The 19,257-nt window shown below is 43.7% G+C and overlaps 1 protein-coding gene across 7 annotated transcripts in view; it reads right to left on the bottom strand.

Annotated features, from left to right (window-relative positions):
* hdac4 (histone deacetylase 4) overlaps positions 1-19,257 on the bottom strand; it is a 138,178-nt gene that overhangs the window by 20,932 nt on the left and 97,989 nt on the right. For 6 of the 7 annotated variants that reach the window (XM_037109489.1, XM_037109491.1, XM_037109495.1 and 3 more), the window contains 10 exons: positions 17,557-17,832; positions 16,081-16,267; positions 15,495-15,628; positions 14,162-14,264; positions 12,438-12,484; positions 7,560-7,667; positions 5,765-5,820; positions 5,394-5,481; positions 3,507-3,626; positions 2,876-2,973 (listed from right to left, as the gene is read on the bottom strand). In XM_037109489.1, the coding sequence (XP_036965384.1) occupies positions 2,876-2,973; positions 3,507-3,626; positions 5,394-5,481; positions 5,765-5,820; positions 7,560-7,667; positions 12,438-12,484; positions 14,162-14,264; positions 15,495-15,628; positions 16,081-16,267; positions 17,557-17,832 (1,217 nt within the window). The remainder of the gene's footprint in view (positions 1-2,875; positions 2,974-3,506; positions 3,627-5,393; positions 5,482-5,764; positions 5,821-7,559; positions 7,668-12,437; positions 12,485-14,161; positions 14,265-15,494; positions 15,629-16,080; positions 16,268-17,556; positions 17,833-19,257) is intronic. The other variant, XM_037109490.1, reaches the window with a different exon arrangement.

Below are 19,257 nucleotides of genomic sequence, written 5' to 3' on the forward strand. Positions count from 1 at the left end.
GCCACGGCCAAAAAGGCAGCGAGCACCATTTCTGCCTCTGTGCACACACAACATCTCCAAACATCCACTGCACTCTACACAACAGGCTAAACCTCATGAAGGCTGTTTCTTTTTTTCCATTTTGAGTTGAGTGCATTCAGATTTCTGCAACAGTCATCTCACACAGGTTCATACAGCAGTAGGTGTCGGCATGATGCTAATCTGTTGAGCCAAGGAAAACTTCCTCTGCAGGGACTACTCATCTTTGTCCAATTACTCGAGCTCTTAACTTATCCTTTTCCACATCTTGATTATACCTTCTGATCCAATGCGCTTCCAGTTTCTAACGTAGAGAGCAAGGGGGCTGAAATGTGGCATTAGTGGCAGACCACAGGCTGCAGATAAGGCTTTTCAAATTTCAAAATATTATGAGTTCCTGTGGTTTGTTTTGTTGATATACAGTAGGAAAAACTCATTACTTAATATCATAAAACACTATGTATCACTACTAGATATAATCTGACAGTGTTTACCACGGATAATATTATCACCAGCTAACTGACAGGTACTCAGTGATTGTTAAAAGGCTGGAAAGCCTCCAAACTACGAGTCGTTAAGAGTTTCAACCTCACCCGAGCAGTTAACGGCCAGGTGAGACCCATTTTATGAAAGCACAGACTCTGTCCTTTAGAGGGAGCAGCGCTCATCGAAACAAGTCAACAAACGGTTAAACTGCAGAGCTTCAAGGCTTTCCCCCTCCGTTCATAAAAAAAAAAAAAAAAAAAAGTGGACGAGAGCGGGAGAGGAGAGAGAGAATAAGAGAGCGAAAAACTCACACACGCACACTTACACTTCAAAGCCCTGTCATCTGGCGCTGCGGAGAGCTGGTTTGAATTAAGTTTAATTCTCCTCCTCTCTCGTCTTTCCAAGTTCATGGCAGAAGAGGGAGTGAAGGGAGGAGGAGAGAGAGAGGAAAAGAGAGAGAGAGAGAGAGAGAGAAAGAGAGGGAGAGAGAGAGAGAGAGAGAGAAAGAGAGGGAGACGGTGCTTCTGGTTTTCATTAGGGCCAATTTTCTTATCTTTTTTCTCTGTGCTTTCTGGAGGTTCAGACTTGATCCCCTGCAAATGCAACGTGGCACAGGCCAGCGGAGGAATGGGAAGGTGCCGGCTGCAAGGCACGCATCCCCCCCTCCCGAGGAGGAGGAAAGAGAGGACCACAACACACAGATAAACAATGAGACTGAAGGAGAGCAAGGGAGATGTGTGTATCAAGTGTCAATGCACAAGTCTCCGTCTGCAGGTTGCAAATGTGTGAGTGCACTGAATGTAAAAGCTGCAGGTGCGAGCGTCTGCACGTCTGTTTCTCTGTGTTTCGTTGCATATTTATGCACCGTCATGTGAGTTTGACCCAGGCCTCTGAGCTTGTGTGCAATTTATATGCACATCGCCAACAACTCTCCAGTGTCTGCAGCTGTGCTACTTTGATTCATGTATAGCATGGTACAGACGCGTGCATGCGTGCGGCAGATCCATGAGCTGTGAGGCGGGTTCGCCGCCGTCCTGTGGGGCCAATGAATTGCCCGATACTGCGGCAGCCTCCGGGGATTAACGGCGCCAGGGTCTGAGGTGATGCACACCCAAACTCTCATTCTCCTTCACTTTAAATCTTTGGACCTCATCCAGAGCACTGATTTAATAAGCTACGATTACATAAACAGAGCACACAAACACAGCGAGAGCCGCTCCACATGCGCACTCACTCAAATGGATGCATGCAACCCTGAACTAACATTCAGGTGCAGAAACCACCCTGACAGTGTCATCTGGGTTATCTCATCTTGGGCTTGAGACTGAAAGTATTAGAACAAAAGTCTGGAGTACAAACTAAAGGTGTGGTGTTTGAAAGAACGGGGCATTAAGGAGGCAGTGAGTGTCTAATGAGAGATGCTACTGACCTGCAATATGGGAATTATTGCCAGAGCCTGTGTTTTTTGTAATGTGATGCAGCAGAGAGAACCACTTTAAGAACAGTGAGTATGAATTTGTTTTTCAGTACAGTGCACTGCCTTCAACTACTGCTGTTAAATACAGAAGGATCTGTATTATATCCATCTTAACTCACTGAACCTTTCAAATATTCGTATAGTATTGATTGCTATTAGTGTATTAGATGCTGTATGTAGGTTTATGTCATAAGATTACCGATCAGTGGGATTTCATTCATGTGAGGAACTGCTCTGTGTATGAATATACATAGATGGAGAAAAATAGCACTTTTGTGTGAGTCATACTGCGCTGGCTATAGGCCTCAGTGATGATTAAAAACAATATCTGTAGTATGTTCTATTATATATTAAATGGTTGTCATCGAGAAGGTGAAAAACAGCGGAGGGACGGATGAGAGAGCGAGCCGGAGCACTCAGGGGTCTGGGCTGCATTAACGGGTCGAGGTGTGCTTCCGGGAGCTTGCGTGCTGAAAGCTGCGAGGAGACAGTGTTCTGTCAGTTTGATGTGTCGGGTCGGGCCAGATGGACACACGGTCGCTAACACAGGGTTCATCTTCAAAGAGCCCTGGAACCAATCCAGACCTGCACCCTTACCAGCTGTATGAAGCAGATATGTGTACGAGACATGTACATGTCTGCGCTCAATCCATGCCGGTACACTTTTAGGCCTTTCAAGCTGTGTCAGTGTGTGTGCATGTGTGTGTTGAGGTTATAAATAGCTCAAGAAGGTGGACCTAATAGAAATCAGGCCTGGCATGAAGGGAAGCTTCATTCCTACTCAACGGCCGCCAATAGATCATTTGTCGAACTATGCACTGCACAGCATCACAGGGAACTAGATCATTCAGTCACAGACTCTCTCTGAAGTAGCAGGTGATATCGCTGTCTCACCTAAAAGCAGCCAGGTAATCTGCATCACCCATGGGAGGCTCCAGTCCTCCTGTGAAGGCCATGTTCACGTTGAAGCCCACGCCTGCTCCGCTGCCCACCTGCGACACACATTAAAGCAAGACTTTACTTTGAAATGCATACTTACTGTGTCTGCATAAATTCAGGGCGAGGAGACGGACTGCTGTTCCTTTTCCAGCACGATCTGATATTGGCGAGTTTCGTTCTGTTCCTAAAACATCATAATTAATGTGGTTCCAGGACCATCATCGCAGCTGATTCCTCAAGTTTGTGTCATGGCTTTATGACTCAGGATGGAAAAGACCTGAGGAACATGCACATGGGAGAAGCGAGCTTTTCCAACAAGTGGCCAAAGTTGTGAACCATCTTTTTCTGAACCTAATCGAGAAGATTTGTTGCTGAAACCCAAACAAACTGCTCCCAAAAACGGAAAATAAAAAAAAAAAAAATCAACTAAGACTTTAAATAAGTCTACGCTACATGAAAAAGTTCCACACCGGATTCAAACTCTAGTCTCTGCTTCTTGTGTGGCCTTTGTCCCTCATTGGTCAGTTGTGATAATGGTCCTGGAGCAACACCAACACAGTGATGTTAGATAAACTGTCCTTCCTACCTCATCAGGTGCTCCACTGCCAGGGAAGAAGTTCCCGTCATCGTAGCGATGCAGTGACAGGTAGAGAACGCTGGGGTCTGCGTAGAAGGCCTGCTGGGTGCCATTACCGTGGTGAACATCCTGGGAACATTATAAAGAGAGAGGTTAGGGGAAAATTAGTGATTAAGAAAGGTTACAACAGTATTCTAATCATATCCTTTGACTCCTGTGGCTCAATATCAACCTAACAGACATAACAGAGGCCATCTTATCACCAAAAGCACCTCAGAAGATTCATGAACTCCTTCACCTTCACTAAGACCAAGTGAAGGATGTTTAGACCGACTACAATACGGCCAGACAGTCATGTCTGTCCCTCAGCTGCCGTCTGCTGTGATGTCAGAAAGAGATGGTCAGCAGGATTCAATAAAACACTCGACTTCACAACATCAATTAAATGACCTCATTGTCTGTATACCAAGAATGCTTTAATACACTCATCCTAAAAATGTCCCTGTTGGCTGGAGGCACAGTGGCATGACAATGAGTTTGCTGGCTGCGTTGAAAGTCCCCCTGCGACAGACAGAGAGGAAATGAAAAGGCCCTTCAAAGGCTTTTGGAAATGGCCATGACCGGCCGGGGACGCCACTGAGGAGGAGAGCGCCGAGACACGACTGGGGCTTTGTCATACCTTCTTATAAATTACTCCGTCTCTTTAGAAAAAAGGGGCCAGTGTCTGACCTAAATAGATGATATTTTAAGCCCTTTTTGTCATCTCATCACATAACAAAACACAGTGTTGTGGATGCAGCGGTCTCATGTATTCCCAGGTTTGATTGTGGATCATTCTACATTAAATCCTGCATTTCTAAAAATAAAATTTTAAGACAACAAGTAGGATGTTTAACTGCCACCAACATTGGGTCTAATGGTCGGTATCCCTCACATTATGAAAACAATGAAGAGAACAGAAAAAATACAGATGATTTTGATATTGTTATAGCTTCATAGTCAAGAGGCAATATTTTCTTCCTGAGGAGGTGCTGAAGCAAAAGCCACAGGCTCATAAAACCCCAAAGGTTTATCACTTAGGACAATAAAAATACTTGGCATATTAAACGGGAGTCTGCTTTCAAGTTATCAGATGGTTTGTGCAAAGTTGACCTTTTGACTACTTGTGGAAAAAAAATGGGAAGGATGTGAGCAAAACAAGATGACTGATCCTTGAAGGGCAAATTTAAAAAATGCAGCAATAATGTTTGTTTATATCTTGTTTGTGGGCAAAACAAGGTGACTGATGCTTGGAAAAAAACAAAAAAAATCTGGAAATGATTTTTTGTTAAAAGTCTGGACCAAATCATGAGTCAGGGGACAAAAAACAAATAGGAATGATCCGCTGAAGACTATGAAAACTGATACCACAAAAATGAAATACACACCAATGCACAGGGGCACAACTTCCAGATTAATGGTCAACTAAAAATAGATGTGGTAATTAGAGCTGCAATGTTTAATGAATCAATCTATTGGTTGTGAAGCGAATATTTTCTGCTTCGGTAGAAAATGAATATCTGTTTTTTTTTTTGTTTGTGGGCAAAACAAGACATTTAAGCACGTCATCTTGAACTTTAGGAAACACTGATCAACATTTTTCAGTATTTTCTGGCATCTTTACAGAAAAAGCAACTACTTGATGGATCAAGACAATAATAAACAGACGATGAGCCCTTGTGGTAATATTTTCTCTTAATTCAAAGTAGAAGAAGTTATTTCTTCTGTAGTTAATAAAACATTAGGCTTTTATCACATGATGAATCTATTCATTGAGATTTCCATTTACAAACTTTTCTGAAAAAACAAAAAAGAAAACAACAGATTACTTTACTTAAACTTGTGTGTGAAACTCACCCAGTCCACGATGAGGATTTTACTGACATTGAGCCTCTGCTGCAGGAGCTTGGCGGCTATCGCAACCGAGTTGAAGTAACAGAACCCCCTGAAGTACAGACAGAGAGAGAGAAGACACTGAATACAATCATGACATTAAAAGTGTTTCTCAAACTGAGGACAACACATTTGTGTCTGCCATTCAGAAGTCAGGTAGAAGCTTTAAAATGCTCATGAACAGGAATTAAACATCACTGACTCTAAGTTGTCTACAAGGACGATGCTAAGAAAGCTTCTGAAGAGCAGTGACGAGGGAGGAATGTGAGGAGAATTCATTTTCTGGAGGGAATTGAATTTAAGGGAAAAATTAGGGCGGGGAGACATTAACTTACATAGGCGTGCTCTCTTCTGCGTGATGTCCAGGTGGTCGAACTACAGCGAAACCGTTCTGTCAGGGAGAAAACAAAAATCCTTCACACACAGCACGTTTCATTTACTGTGCATAAACCGATCACAGTCTGAGTGGTCAGATGACGTTCACAGATTTTTCTTGCTTTCACATTCAGTGTCTTTGCCTTGATGTGATTACAACACCAACACCTCAAAAAAATAACTTAACACAACATAAATTAAAAGCAAATTGTATTTATTTATCATAACTTTACATCCATCAGTACCAAACTTCCTTTCAGCACCATTAACCCTTGAAAAAAATGTCACCGTGCCTTAGCTGGAGATTTAAAACAGTTCCTAACAGGAAGAATAACTCAATACACACACGGAGAAACAGATGCGTACATCGGGTCAATTAAGGGGAGCTTTGTTAAGGCAGGGACCTGAGGGACTCACAGCAACTGTTTTGGGGGCTCCCACTGCTATGTGGGGACATTAGATAGATGTTCGGGCTGATGTAGAGCGAGGCAAGCTGGACTAATGATGTTGAGTCAGCTGCCTCGGATTAGCAGCCAGTCGGGAGTTTATTGTAGAGACAACTGCCTCAGCTGGTCTGAAGACACTCGGCTAATGCACGCTGCATTATACAGTATGTACGTAGGTGTATGAGGGGCAGGAAGGTGGAGTGTTTCACTATGCAGAGGGAAAATAACAATGGATTAAAATAGAAACGGGGGAGAGAAATAGAAAGCAACAGATGGAGAGACAGAAGTGTGAGTGTGTGAGTGTGTGTGGAGCAGATTTATGGCGTTCTGTGGAGTTCAGAGAGTTGTTGCTGCAGGTGGAATTTGGTCATTTGGCTGCGGAGGATCCTCAGAGGACCATCTGTATGTGCGCAGGCATGTGTGTGCAAATGTGTGTGTGCATGTATGTGTTAAGATCAGGTTAAGCTGAGGGCAAGTCGATACTCGTGCACTTTAACCCCAGCTGAAGCAAAATCCACGCTGGTCACGATTCAGCTGAGTTTTGTATTTTTCCTCCCGAGGTGTGAGATCCATCTGATTTTCCTTTTAAACTCTGATAATTACCGATCACACAATGTACTATATAGACGGACCAGACCATTATTTCTCTAAAGTAATAACGCCTGCATGAAGAAAAGGCATTAAACGCTAGCACAGCTAGCTAACACTAAGTGCGACGGCTGCTCTGCAGGTGGCTGTGGTGTAACACCAATAAAACAGGCCTGTTAGCGAGGACTGTTGGCATTTGCAGTGCCAGCGCGCCGGGCCTCCCTGCTGGGTTCAAACAGTAAGCAGCCATTGCCACAGACACAGGAAGGCTGGCTGGTGGGCAAAGCATGACGGGGGTGGGGATGTCTGTCTGAGAGGTGCTAACGAGACTTTGGGCTGGAAAGAGCTGGAAGGAGGTTTCCCCTTCTCCTGAGGTGTTTGGAGCCACAGCAATGAGGAATATTTGCAAATAAACATTTACGTGATCGCCCATTTGCTCTGCCTCGTTCTCTCCATGAAGACACTGTGTAATAATTTACTCGACTGGAAAACGGAACAAGGCAGTCACCCTGATATCCCTCCAAGTTCTAGTCAAGAATTTATCTCAGCAGGGTCCATCTGAGCCTTGTTTCATGTTGGCTCCATCTTAAAAATGTTACTGAGCACACACAGAATTACCCACAAATAAAAGCCACACAGACGTGACAAATGCACTTCCTTAAGTCTTGCCAATCCCTAAAAATAAAGCCCACCAAACAGCCCTGACTTCAACTCGACTCACCTTCAGTTCTGCTGATGCTACTTTGAAGACGAGCTCCACCACCGAGCCGACGGCCAGACGAGCCGCGCTGGACGAGTGGACCTCATTCCAGATAGTGTCGCTGTCCACCTGAGGACACAAACACACACACGCAGTCATGGGATTTTGAGAGAACATTTTTTTTAAAAGAAGAACAGGGAAAAAAAAACACTTTATGCTGTTTTCCAAATCACTTCGGGATACTTGGCGGTGCGGTTTACAGTATTTGAGCATGACAATAATTATAAAACTGTGAGGACATTTGAAATCATTTAGCTTTTTGCCATTTCTCAACATCAAAGTGAGTCTTTGAAAGTGGGACTGCTGGAAAATGTTTTCACTGACATGGAGGGAAAACAACAAAGAGAGAAAGCGTGAGGCAGTAACACATATTTAGAAGATTACTCATTCATACAGACGAACGGTCGAACCTGCACCAGAGAAGGCAGCATTGTTTCTGAGTGTTTGCTTTAGCACACTAAGGACTGTTTTAAGCAGTTACATACATAAAATGTGTCACTTGTCAAGGCTAAAGAAAGAGTGAACAAAGACCCTGGATCCACCAGATCTGCATCAAACGTTAATGTGTTCGAGACAAACCCTACATACAAGTTTCATGAAAGGTAGTTCAGTAGTTTTTAAGTAATCCTGCTGACAAACCGACCAACAAACAGACACAACCTTCACTGCTGATATTATAAAAAAGTTACTTGTTCTGGCATTTGTTGTGATTTCATGTGTTCATTTTAAGATAAAGGTTTGGTCAGTTTGGAAACATTTCAGTTTACCGTAAAGCTGCTCAATACAACCAAAATATCGGTAAATTCAATGAATAAACAACATATTCAAAATCACTCATGATCATTTTTTTTCCATAGATTTAGAACTTTCATGCCGATTCTCAAATAATCACAAAACAAAAAACTTTAAATTTACAACACTGTGAATGTTATAAAAAGTTATTCTCCTGGTCTGTATTATTGTTAGTGTTGCATTAACCCCTTAAAATATTACCTTAAGACATTGAGGGAAACTTTAGAGTGAATTATGAACAGAATTATGAAAATAAACACATGAAACAACTGAATTCTTTTATTGTCAAATGATTTGTATCATTATGTTGCACAGCCCCAGTTTGCAAACGTGCTGACAAGTCAATATATCAGTAAAATGATGTTGATAAAATTAGTGGTTACTTCAGAAATTAAATCAACAGTGTGGACAAATGTAAAGGTACACTGGCATGAAATATTCCATGGTTGAAACGGATGATTTCACAGAAGACTTTGAGACAAAGCACAAATTCTCTATTTATCCTTTTGTTATATAGAGTGAAAATAAGATTTCACGGTTGATTGCGTGGCTGCTTGTATGTGTGTGGGAGTGAGTGATTCAGACACAGGGCGAGCATTCAGTGGTCAAGCCTGATTAATGCCGAGGCACGCTTGGCCCTCGGCCCCCAATCACAACAGAACATCCACACACGTGCATCCCAGCCAAATGGACCACGGTATTCTATGGGGTTGATTGTGCGCAGGCCCGCGCACATGATAATATACACACCCTCCGTCAGGCATGGCAGACACTGCAGGCAGATGGAGCACATGATAAACACAGAGAGAAGACGCTGGCAGGGGAAAAGAAGAAAAGGAAGGTCTGTATGTCAATGTGTTTGAACTGTACACACATGTGCGGAGCGGACCATGCCAGAGAGTTCTCAGAGCGAGGCTTTCTCATGTAAACCCGGGGCTCTTCTGCTTTGAATGCGTCAATTTCAACCAGACGGACGGCCGGCCTTTTTTCATGCACACTGACGACCCTTCAGTCAGTCAACTGTTCTGATATTAACCCCTGCCATGCAGTCAGCTCCCTCTGTCCTCCAGCTAGCCGCTATGTAAAGCGACTCGACAGCTTTTTCATGCCAGCCGGCCCGCTTTACTTTCCTCTCGTCTGCAGCGATCAAGGCTGGCGGAGGACGCCATAATAACATCCACAGGGAAAAGGAAAAAGAGCTCTTTTTAAGTTGTGCCAAGAAAGACTTTGTCATGAAATTAAACTGTGGTACATTTAAACTAAACAACTACAAAAAAAAGGGTGTGAGGAGGTAAAGAGATGTTATGTAGTAGCCGGGGCAGTGATTGAGCGAGCGAGCAAACGACGGGCCTAGTGAGTGAGTGGATGGGAAACTGAATCATATATACAAGTCAGGTTAATGAGCACAAACAGATGCCGCTCTAAAGCAGCATGTGGAGACTGAGTGGTTTATTATTTCCCATGTTGATGTTAGTTTCTTTGCCTCGAGCCAGGAGCGGGACACAAGCTAGTGAGGGAAAAAGTGAAAGGAAAGAGATGTGTGTGTGTGTGTGTGTGTGTGTGTGTGTGTGTGTGTGTGTGTGTGTGTATGTGTGCGTGTGTGTGTGTCGGAGGTAGAAAAAGAGCGGGAACGCGCTCGTATGACAGAATGATGGTTCTCCGCAGGCTGACAGCCTAATTTCAGCCCCCTTCCTCTTTAAAAGAGAGTGTGTGGGACGTGTACGTGTGTGTGTGTATATGACAGGAAGACAACAATTTAGTCCCATTTGCCATTATAAAGAGCAGAACAGAGCAGCGCCGAGCCCGGGCTCTTCTCGTTTCCCACCACAGCGGCAGCGGTGACCCCCGAGGGGAGGAAGAGGGGGAGAGAGAGAGAGAGAGAGAAGGAGAGAGAGAGTTTGTATGACATGTAGAGTTGGAGGTGTAGAGAGAGAAAGGAAAGGGCAGTGTAGGTGTAACGTGGGCGGCTGGGTTATGGAAAAACAGAGCTGCAACAACAATGAGATTAACTGATCAAAACAAAAGGTGCAGGATGGAAGAATTCCCCACTTGTTGAAATCAAACTCGCAACAAACAGGAAGTCATCAGAGCAACTGCTAACTGTAGCAGCTGTTAGCTCAGTTAGCAGTGCAGATAGCAGGCTGGGAGCTCAGAGCACAGGGGAGGTGTTGGTGTTGATGCCACCAGCACAAGAGCTGTGAACCCGGACGGGCGGGGCTAGTTAGTTAGCATGTTTAAACCTCACAACACGAAACAGGCCAAAACTGTGACTCCTCCACCTTCTGTTGATAATTTCAGTGAAGTCGCAAAACAAATGTCTTCTGGTTTGCTGGTCCCAGATTCTTAAATGTGAGGATTTGCAGCGTGTGTTTCTCAGTTATGATAGTCAATAAAGAGTCTTTTGGGTTTGGACAGTTGGTTGGACAAAAGAAGCAATTTGAATGTGTCACTTTGGGCTCTGGGAAAATGTGATGGGCATTTGATGAGACCCAACTATTCTGAGAATCAACAAATTGGTTTGAGGTATTTCTCTGAGAAAAAATAAAGCAAAACTCTCCAGTTCCAGCTTCTGATTAAAGTCTGGTTTCTTTACTCATCTATGACAGTAAACTGAAAATTTTAGCTGTGGACAAAATAAGACATTTGAGGGTGTCGTCCTGGGCTGGATCAACTTTTTTCACCAGTTTAAGTGCTTAATAAACTAAAATACTGATCCATTAATCTAGAAAAATAAACAACAATACTTCACACATCGACCTCAGGGTGTCAGGTGTGTCAGGGGATGGACAAGCAAGCTCCCACACACTGTCTAATTTGCAAAAATAAATGTGTGACATTTTTGTACTAGACACCTTTTTTGTTTTTGCAAATACATGTATCTTTGCAGTTTGGACAAACTGTGGAGAAACCAAACTGCACAAGAGTTACGAGCAAACTCACACGCTCAACAACAGTGTCGTAAATTCAAACCCCCGGGTTCCTTCAACAGCTCTGTCAAATGTGACGTAACGTTACGTGCTAACTACAAACAAACCTTGGCACGACATAACAATATCATGTCTGGCTGCATTGCTTAACTGAGCTAACTAGCTAATGGCAGATGCAGAGGTTACCATAGAAACAAGTAAATCTGTCCAAAATAAAGGGTTTAAAAAAGAAAAAAAAAGTTTCATAATGTTGTTTAATCAGTGATGGAAATGCTAGTTAGTTGCGGTCCCATGAAAAAGACTACACACACACACACAAAAACACACAGACACACACACACACACACACACACAGGTGTGAGACGTGGCCATTCTAACATATCTATTTCAAAAAGACAGAACTTCCAACAACTGACCTTAGCACACAAACATCCCCAAACACACTGCTATGCACACAAACAAAAACATACCCCCCACCATTTCAATGCACACGCACATGCAAACACAGTCAGACACACACACACACACACACACACACACACACACACACACACACACACACACACAGCTCATATGCCGAAAACATCTGGTTATAATTACAAACACGGCGGAAAGGCAAGCAACAGCTTTTGTTGCCTCTGGTCCTTGAGGGGTGGTTTGCGTGTGTGTCTATGTGTGTGTGTTTGTGTGTGTGCGTGTGTGTGTGTGTGTGTGTGTATGTGTGCGTATGTGTGCATGCGTGCGCCAGTGTGTTAGGATTGTGTGTGCGTGTGTTTGTTTGGTGGAACGGGAACAAATGGGACCATTATTTAGGCAGGGGGCAGAGGGAGAGTGGGCGAAGGGAAACAGTTATTATACTACCATCTGATGATGCTGAAACTATGCTCATTTGTTTGACGCAGCAGTGCCGGTTGGGTTATTGATTAGATTAACACGATGTTGTAAGAAAAAAAAACAAAAAAAATAAACACAACAGTCTATTACAACAATTTTCCACTGAATAAAGCAGCGTGACTAACACCGGCAATTTCCAAGTAATATCAGGCGCGCAAATTACCAATACTTAATTATAGAGTGAATATTTGTAAAGTGACTTAAAAACTTGGCTTGACTTACTCACCCCTATGCCTCCACATGGTAACCTCACAAACATGGGGCTCACTGAACCTGAAACAGAAAGAGATGGAGGGTTAGAAAAGAGTGATAGAGAGAGAGAGAGAGAAAGGTTACCAGGTGAAGACGTAACTTTCCTGGACTCGCGGGCACAGCCGGCTGCATGACCCCTGAAACTGAGCATTTGACTCTCTGACCTAATCTAAACAGCGAGACTATACAGGGGCCAGCTTTAATTGGGCGAGGTGAAAGGAAAGAAAGGATCTCATAACCCTGATAATCAAAACGCTCTCCCCCTTCAGGAGGATTCAGGAGTTTCGAGCCAGAACGAGTTCTCTCTTGTTTTGTTTAAGCAAGTGGAAATGAATAAACTCCAGTTTTCTGACAGGTTAGAAAATAAACGGACAACCATGTGGTCTGGAAAACAGAATTCCCAGTCAAATGACAAAAAGCTTTATTTACATCTTGCTCTAAATAAACTGCACACGATAAGTGGATTAATCAATCGAAAAAGAAAATGAGTTGCTCACTCTCATGAATCAATCGTTATGAATGGATTCATCATCTAACTGTGACGTGAAATGAAAGTAATCATTAGTCGCAGCCCTACACTCACCCACACACACACACACACACACACACACACACACACACACACACACACACACACAAAACTCGATATGTCGAAGGGATCACACTTTTTACTTCAGCAGATGTTTAATCCAACAGATTTACTCGCCTCGCAGTACATTTCTCAAGAAATGTTTCAAAGTAAAAAAAAAAACATAGCTTCCAAGTTTCATACTAATCTCAATCCAGTGTTGACAACAGGATTAGTGTAAAGTTTCATGAGTGCGACAGCAGACCTCAGACACTCAATGGGCAGAGCGTGGCACTCGCATTAGTGAAGGTGAGGGGGTCCAAGTGTCACCCAGCCAAAACACATGTGCTCAGCAGTGTCCTACAGATATTTAATATAGTGTCCATGAATACTTTAATCCCAGACTAGCTGCCATCTTTGCGGGTTTATAACTTTCTTTCGCCATTTTCATTTCGTCATGTGTGCAAAAAACACCTGTAGGCTGGACCTTCCACAGGAGTATCTGGTAATTCTCCTGTGTAAGCAGTAATAAGACGGGGAATTTATGTCTCCACTGGAATGAAAGCTAAGATGACCACTGGGGTTTGCCCCTTAGTTTCACTCACTCACACACACACACACACACACACACACACACACACACACTCAGCTACACCTGCACTTGAAGCCACAGAGGCTAAGTGACTAAGCAGCCTGTGCGACTTCTAGTTAACAAGCGTCCGCGGCTCCTCACCTTATCGTAACACCTCCAGGACTTTATTAGATCGGACCTTTTGTTATGACACGGTTTAAGCATTAACGCAGATTCCTTTAACAGACGCTGCAGATTCATGTGAAGGACTTGCGTCTGTGATTTGTCTGATGCGGGAGGCGTGTATACGTGTACAGAGATGAAATATGTGCAGCATGATGTCTGTTTACAGCTGCACCTGTGCACTAAATCTTTGGCCCGCTGCGCTTGTTAAACACTGTGAAACACTGAGGAGTTATTATTTATCTCAACACTCGATCATTTCACTTCTAAAGCATCCACATTTACGCAGAGTGATAAAGAGTAATGCCTAGAAATCTACACTGTGGCTGTTAGATCTAGTTTGTAATAGGTTTCATAGTTTTCTTGTATGTCTTACAATCTAGTTTCTGCCGCAGCGGGTTGGTTCCGTACAGCAGGACGTGGGCTTCAGAGTGGACCGTCTGTAACTCCTCCAGTGAGGCCTTCCTGCCGCGGATGCACTACTCACAGAGTAAGGACAGAGGAGAAGACAGAGATGGATGAGAGAGAGAAAGAAAGACAAAATTACGCACTAATCCACCGTAGATCCAGGATTCAGTGAGCTGCTGCATCAAAGTAATCACACTGTGTGAAGTTGAGGACACTCTGCCCTGCAGTGGTGAAGAGGGAGGGTATATAAGGAGGTCCATTGGTGTCTGAATGTTTAAAGCAGGATTTAGGAGAACAGCTGGCTCATTTTCAACCCATCACCTCAGAATCTATTGTTTTTACTGCTGAGGCCAAGCGTGGAGCTGAAACGACCCCACACTGCCCCCTTCTGGTCGTCGTAACCACCTACATCTCAGAGTTTAGTGGTGGCATGTTTTTCACTGTTAGCCTTCAAATCTTTTTAACGAGCATCTTGTAAAAAAAACAAAAAACAGAGAGAAATAAATAACAGTATACAGCAGCGTAAAAGAAAGAAAAACACCACTGACTTGTTAACACTGCTGCAGCATCTGTATGAAAACCATGAAAGTTACACAATGTGTTTGTTGGTCTGTGAGCAGGATCGCACAAAAACTACTGAACATATTTCTACAAATTTTTTTTAAAAAGGCTTTGGCAGAGTAATGTGCTCTATGAAGAGCCATCCAACTCATTAGTTTTGGCCTTTCTCATGAATGTATTTATTCATTTTAATAATTCAATTACTTTACAGGGCCAGAGCAGAGTAATGAATAACAGTATTAAAATACAAGATGTAAACATGTCGGTGCAGGAATATGCACGTGTGCTGCACATTCTTATTTTTAGTCTTATCATAATCATTTGTACATTTGATAGATTTCTATTCTAACATTTAACCTGTGTTTTTTTTTGTGGAAGGCAGAGGAAGAATTTAATTGTGCAGGGACAACTGTTTCTAATATTTCGCATTTTACAGTGAACACTTTGACCTTACTGACTCGAGAATGTTAATTTACATCTTTAGTCTGGCCAGGTTGCAAAAAAATGAACATTACACGTGACACTATACAGATACAAATATACAATACAGACTATAATTTAGATGAAAGAAGGAGGAGGACAGAATCAAACCAAACAAGCTCGGCAAATGTTTGGACTCACTGGAGCTCCAGGACAAGACAATTCAAATCTATCAGGTTTTATCGTCTGTTTAACATATATTGTATTTATGCAGCTCTGTGTCTTGTACACACTTGCGGTCAGTGTAACTGCAGCCTCACCTCACAGTGCGCCCTGAGTCCTGTCTCCTGTAGTCTGGACCAGATGCTCTGGATGCGTCCAGCGTGCTCTGGATGACTGGTGGTGTTCCCACACATACACTGGTGCTTCTGCATCAAGGAGTCATACACCAGACCTGGAAAACACACAAACACAAACACACACACAGAGGTTAGGAGTAATTACACATCTTTGAAAACAAGCACAGGAACAGTTGCCATGACGGGATTCCTATAATCACTCTGCACGTCTCACGGAGCGATTATCTTTTACACCTGCCTCATCATAAACAAGAGGTCATGTGGAGAGGTTCCAGAGAGATGAGCTGCTCATGTGTCGTAAATTACAGCTGTAGTAGGTGAAATCATCAGGGAGCCCAAAATACCTAGCAACAGCCTTGTCCATTTACGCAGCCATTGTGTGGTGGCTCATTATGGCGTGTGGTTTCCTCTAACCTGCAATCAGCAGGATGAAAGTGTGTTTCTAGATTGCTGTTTGCTGCTCGTCTTTATGACAGTTGAGAGCATTTTTAGCTGCAGTATGTAAGCGTATCTGTTAGACCCATGTTATTATAACTTTTCAACAAACCTGTAGTAAATCGAGGCTTGGCAGACGGCTCTTGTACCACCATGGGGAAGGAGGCGGAGGCCGGAGAAGACTGAGCCCTGGAGAGGGGCCGGTGACCGGCGAAGCTGACCGATAACCCGGCTGCTTCCATGGAGGCTTGGTAGTTTCTCAGCTGGTGGATCCGCTGCTGCTCTAACAGCAGAGCCTGCTGCTCACACACACAAACACAATGACATACTGGTTGTAATATCCTTCTCCTGCCAGAAGATGGCATCAGATTCTTGCAAAAATATAGGATGAATTCAAAGCCGGTAATAATGGTTGACATAGTGACATACTGCTTCTCTGTTCTGTACAGTGATTACATGAAAACACCACATAAATATTGAAAATTTTTTTGATCTAATCGACTGGTTAATAACCCAGAGGTCCTTCAGCCATTTTCACATGAGCCTTCAGTTGTAAAGACTGTGCTTAAAGCTGTCTTCCAGCACGGATAATGGAAACTACTAATCTAAAACCATCTTATCCTTGACTTCACATAATCATCACTCTTTTCATGGGACTATAAAGGGAGCAGCTTTGAACACGAGACAAATAATTATCCACCTAATTCCTCACAAAACAGCAGGGAAGGTGAAACATTAATTTTTGGAGACATGTTCTATTTAAAGACTTCATTTAAAAGAGTCTCATGTAAGTGCCTGGAAATGGGGCGACTGGAAATATGAGGTTGATCTTTCCACTCGACACAGAGTCTCACCAAGTGATCCTGTCGTTCAATTGAGATGGGCGTGTCTGCTTACACTATGGACGCCATGGCGACAGTGAGAGGAGTGCCTGATTGAATTTGGCTGAGCGGACATCAGGGATGGGCCAGACAGCCGAGGACACGGCGTCCTGAGTGTGTACGGGTGTGCGTGTGTCCGCAGATATCGAGTGCGAGTAATGTAGCTATAGTGAATGTAGAAAACTGGAGACTCTGTGTGCAATCAAGGTTTTTTTTTTTTTTTCCTTCGTGTGTGTGGGTGGACAGTGTGTATTTTGAAAGCATGAGAATTTGATTGTCCATATGGAGTCATGTTAGAGGAGGCACACAGGCCCCTAAGCCATTCACAGAAAACACACTACTCTCCTGCATCAGTAGAACATGTGTACTGTTCTGTTTTCCGTGACCGGAATGAAAAAAAAACAAAAAAACATTTTAAATATAGCTTAAATTATGCGGGAGAGTGGGCTGAACAGTGTAATGTCTCTGTCAGTCACTGCTGGCTCCATCTGTCACTGCTGTTAGATAATTCTCATCCATTTCCCTTAAAAGCAGTGAAACGACTCCTCTATAGTATTAATGTTTAGTTACTTTAACCCTGAACTTGTTGGTTGGATGGGAATTGAATCTTGCTATTTCTCATTTTTACTCTCAATTTCACACCCAGCTGGTCTCCAATTTCCTTTATTCCTGCTCACTGTCCCTCCTCCCTCTCCTTGCTTCCTCACCTGCCGGAATAGGAAGTCCTTCTCTACCTGTCTCTCCCTCAGCTCCCTCTCCTCCTGCTGCTCCTGGGGGTCTGGGGGCTCCTGCTTGATGACCAGCCCCCGCAGAGGCCCCGTCTCCTGCACGGACGTGGTGGAGGACGACGAGGATGAGGAGGAGAGACCCTGGTGCTCCCTGAGTTCCTCTTCCGTTTCCTCCGGGTGACTCTGGTGCTGTCTGGCCGGCCCCGAGGTGTTGGAGCCGGCAGCCGAGACTTGATCGCTGGGCTTGGACATGATCTTGGGGATGAAGAAGAGACGCTCAGATGAGACGTGAAAGAAGTAACAAACTTATGGACCAATGGTAAGGGATATAGGGCTAACGGCCATTATTCCACCTTGCTTTTCCGCATAAAAGGTATGAAGACAGAATGGGGATCGCTGCTGATCTACCTCTAAGCCCTCAGCGCCAAATCAACATCAGTATAAAGAACGTCAGAATAAAGAGTGAGCTGGAAAGAGTAAAAGAGAGTTCTGTGCTTGGAAACTCAGAGCTCAAAATTATCAGCGTCAAGTATTCTAAACGAAAAAGACTTCAGCTGTCAGCCAACTGTGCCCGTGTAAGAGGAAATATCACTCCGTACCACCAGGTGGCAGTAGTCTGTTACAGTCCTTCAAAAAGGGAAACCGGAAGACTTTCTATTGACGTAAACATTCACAGTCACATGTAAGCAAGATTGTGTCTGATAAGAGGTCGCAAACAGCACTGCCGAAGAGGTGGGGGTGAAAATCAAGTACGAAATCTTACTCGCTGACAGTTCCACTTGCTTAATCGGCGGAAAAGCTGCCGACATGGGCTGATTAGTACTGACGGTGTGGGACGCACCACCGCAATTAGGGCAGCAGATGCTTGCCAACAACCCTGACATTGGCTCACGGTCAAATGCTGGCCTGGTGTGCTGGGGTCACGTCTTGAATGCTTTTCGGAAAACCGCCCAGTTATCTAAAACCACAAACTTATTGTACCTCGATTGAAAAAAACGAAGCTGGCGTAGTGAAGGATCTCGTACGATCACTGTGTAAAAAGTGCTTAAGGGAACATCAGGGACGACTGTGCATAATGTGCCATTCAGCAGGTAGCAGTCAGTGTTTTTCATTCTAAAAATAAAGTTAAAGACCTCAAGTTTAACCAAACAAGAGCTCGCATCAGTGCAGTACTTTTTGTACATAGAGATAAAACTGTACTCTGAACTCTGATTAGGTTATTCATTTATTTCAAAAACTTCCTCAAAAGGATCTCGCATGAACTGAGCAAAGGACACGAGGAAGACAGAGAGGAAGAATTGCAGAGGGAATCTTGTTGTGGCAGCTGTCCCTGTCGACAAAGACCTCAACCTTGATGTGTAGGTCATGATTGGAGTGGACCACTGTGCATGGAACACACATAAACACACGAGCACACACAGACACACACACACAGACACACACACACACACACACACACACACACACACACACACACACACACACACACACACACACACTCACATAGCTGGCATATTGCCCAGGGAACAGTCCATTGACGTCAGAGCGCAGGCTCTTGCCTCATCCCTGTCCCTCTTCTCCAAACAAACTCAAAACACTCATTCACTCCTGCTCTCTTCCTTTCTCTCTTGTTGTTCCCTTTCTCTCCTTCCAGCCCTCCTGCTCAACACAGGAAATAGT

The sequence above is a fragment of the Acanthopagrus latus genome, chromosome 9 (assembly GCF_904848185.1).
Source record: "Acanthopagrus latus isolate v.2019 chromosome 9, fAcaLat1.1, whole genome shotgun sequence".
NCBI classification, from domain to species: Eukaryota; Metazoa; Chordata; class Actinopteri; order Spariformes; family Sparidae; genus Acanthopagrus; species Acanthopagrus latus.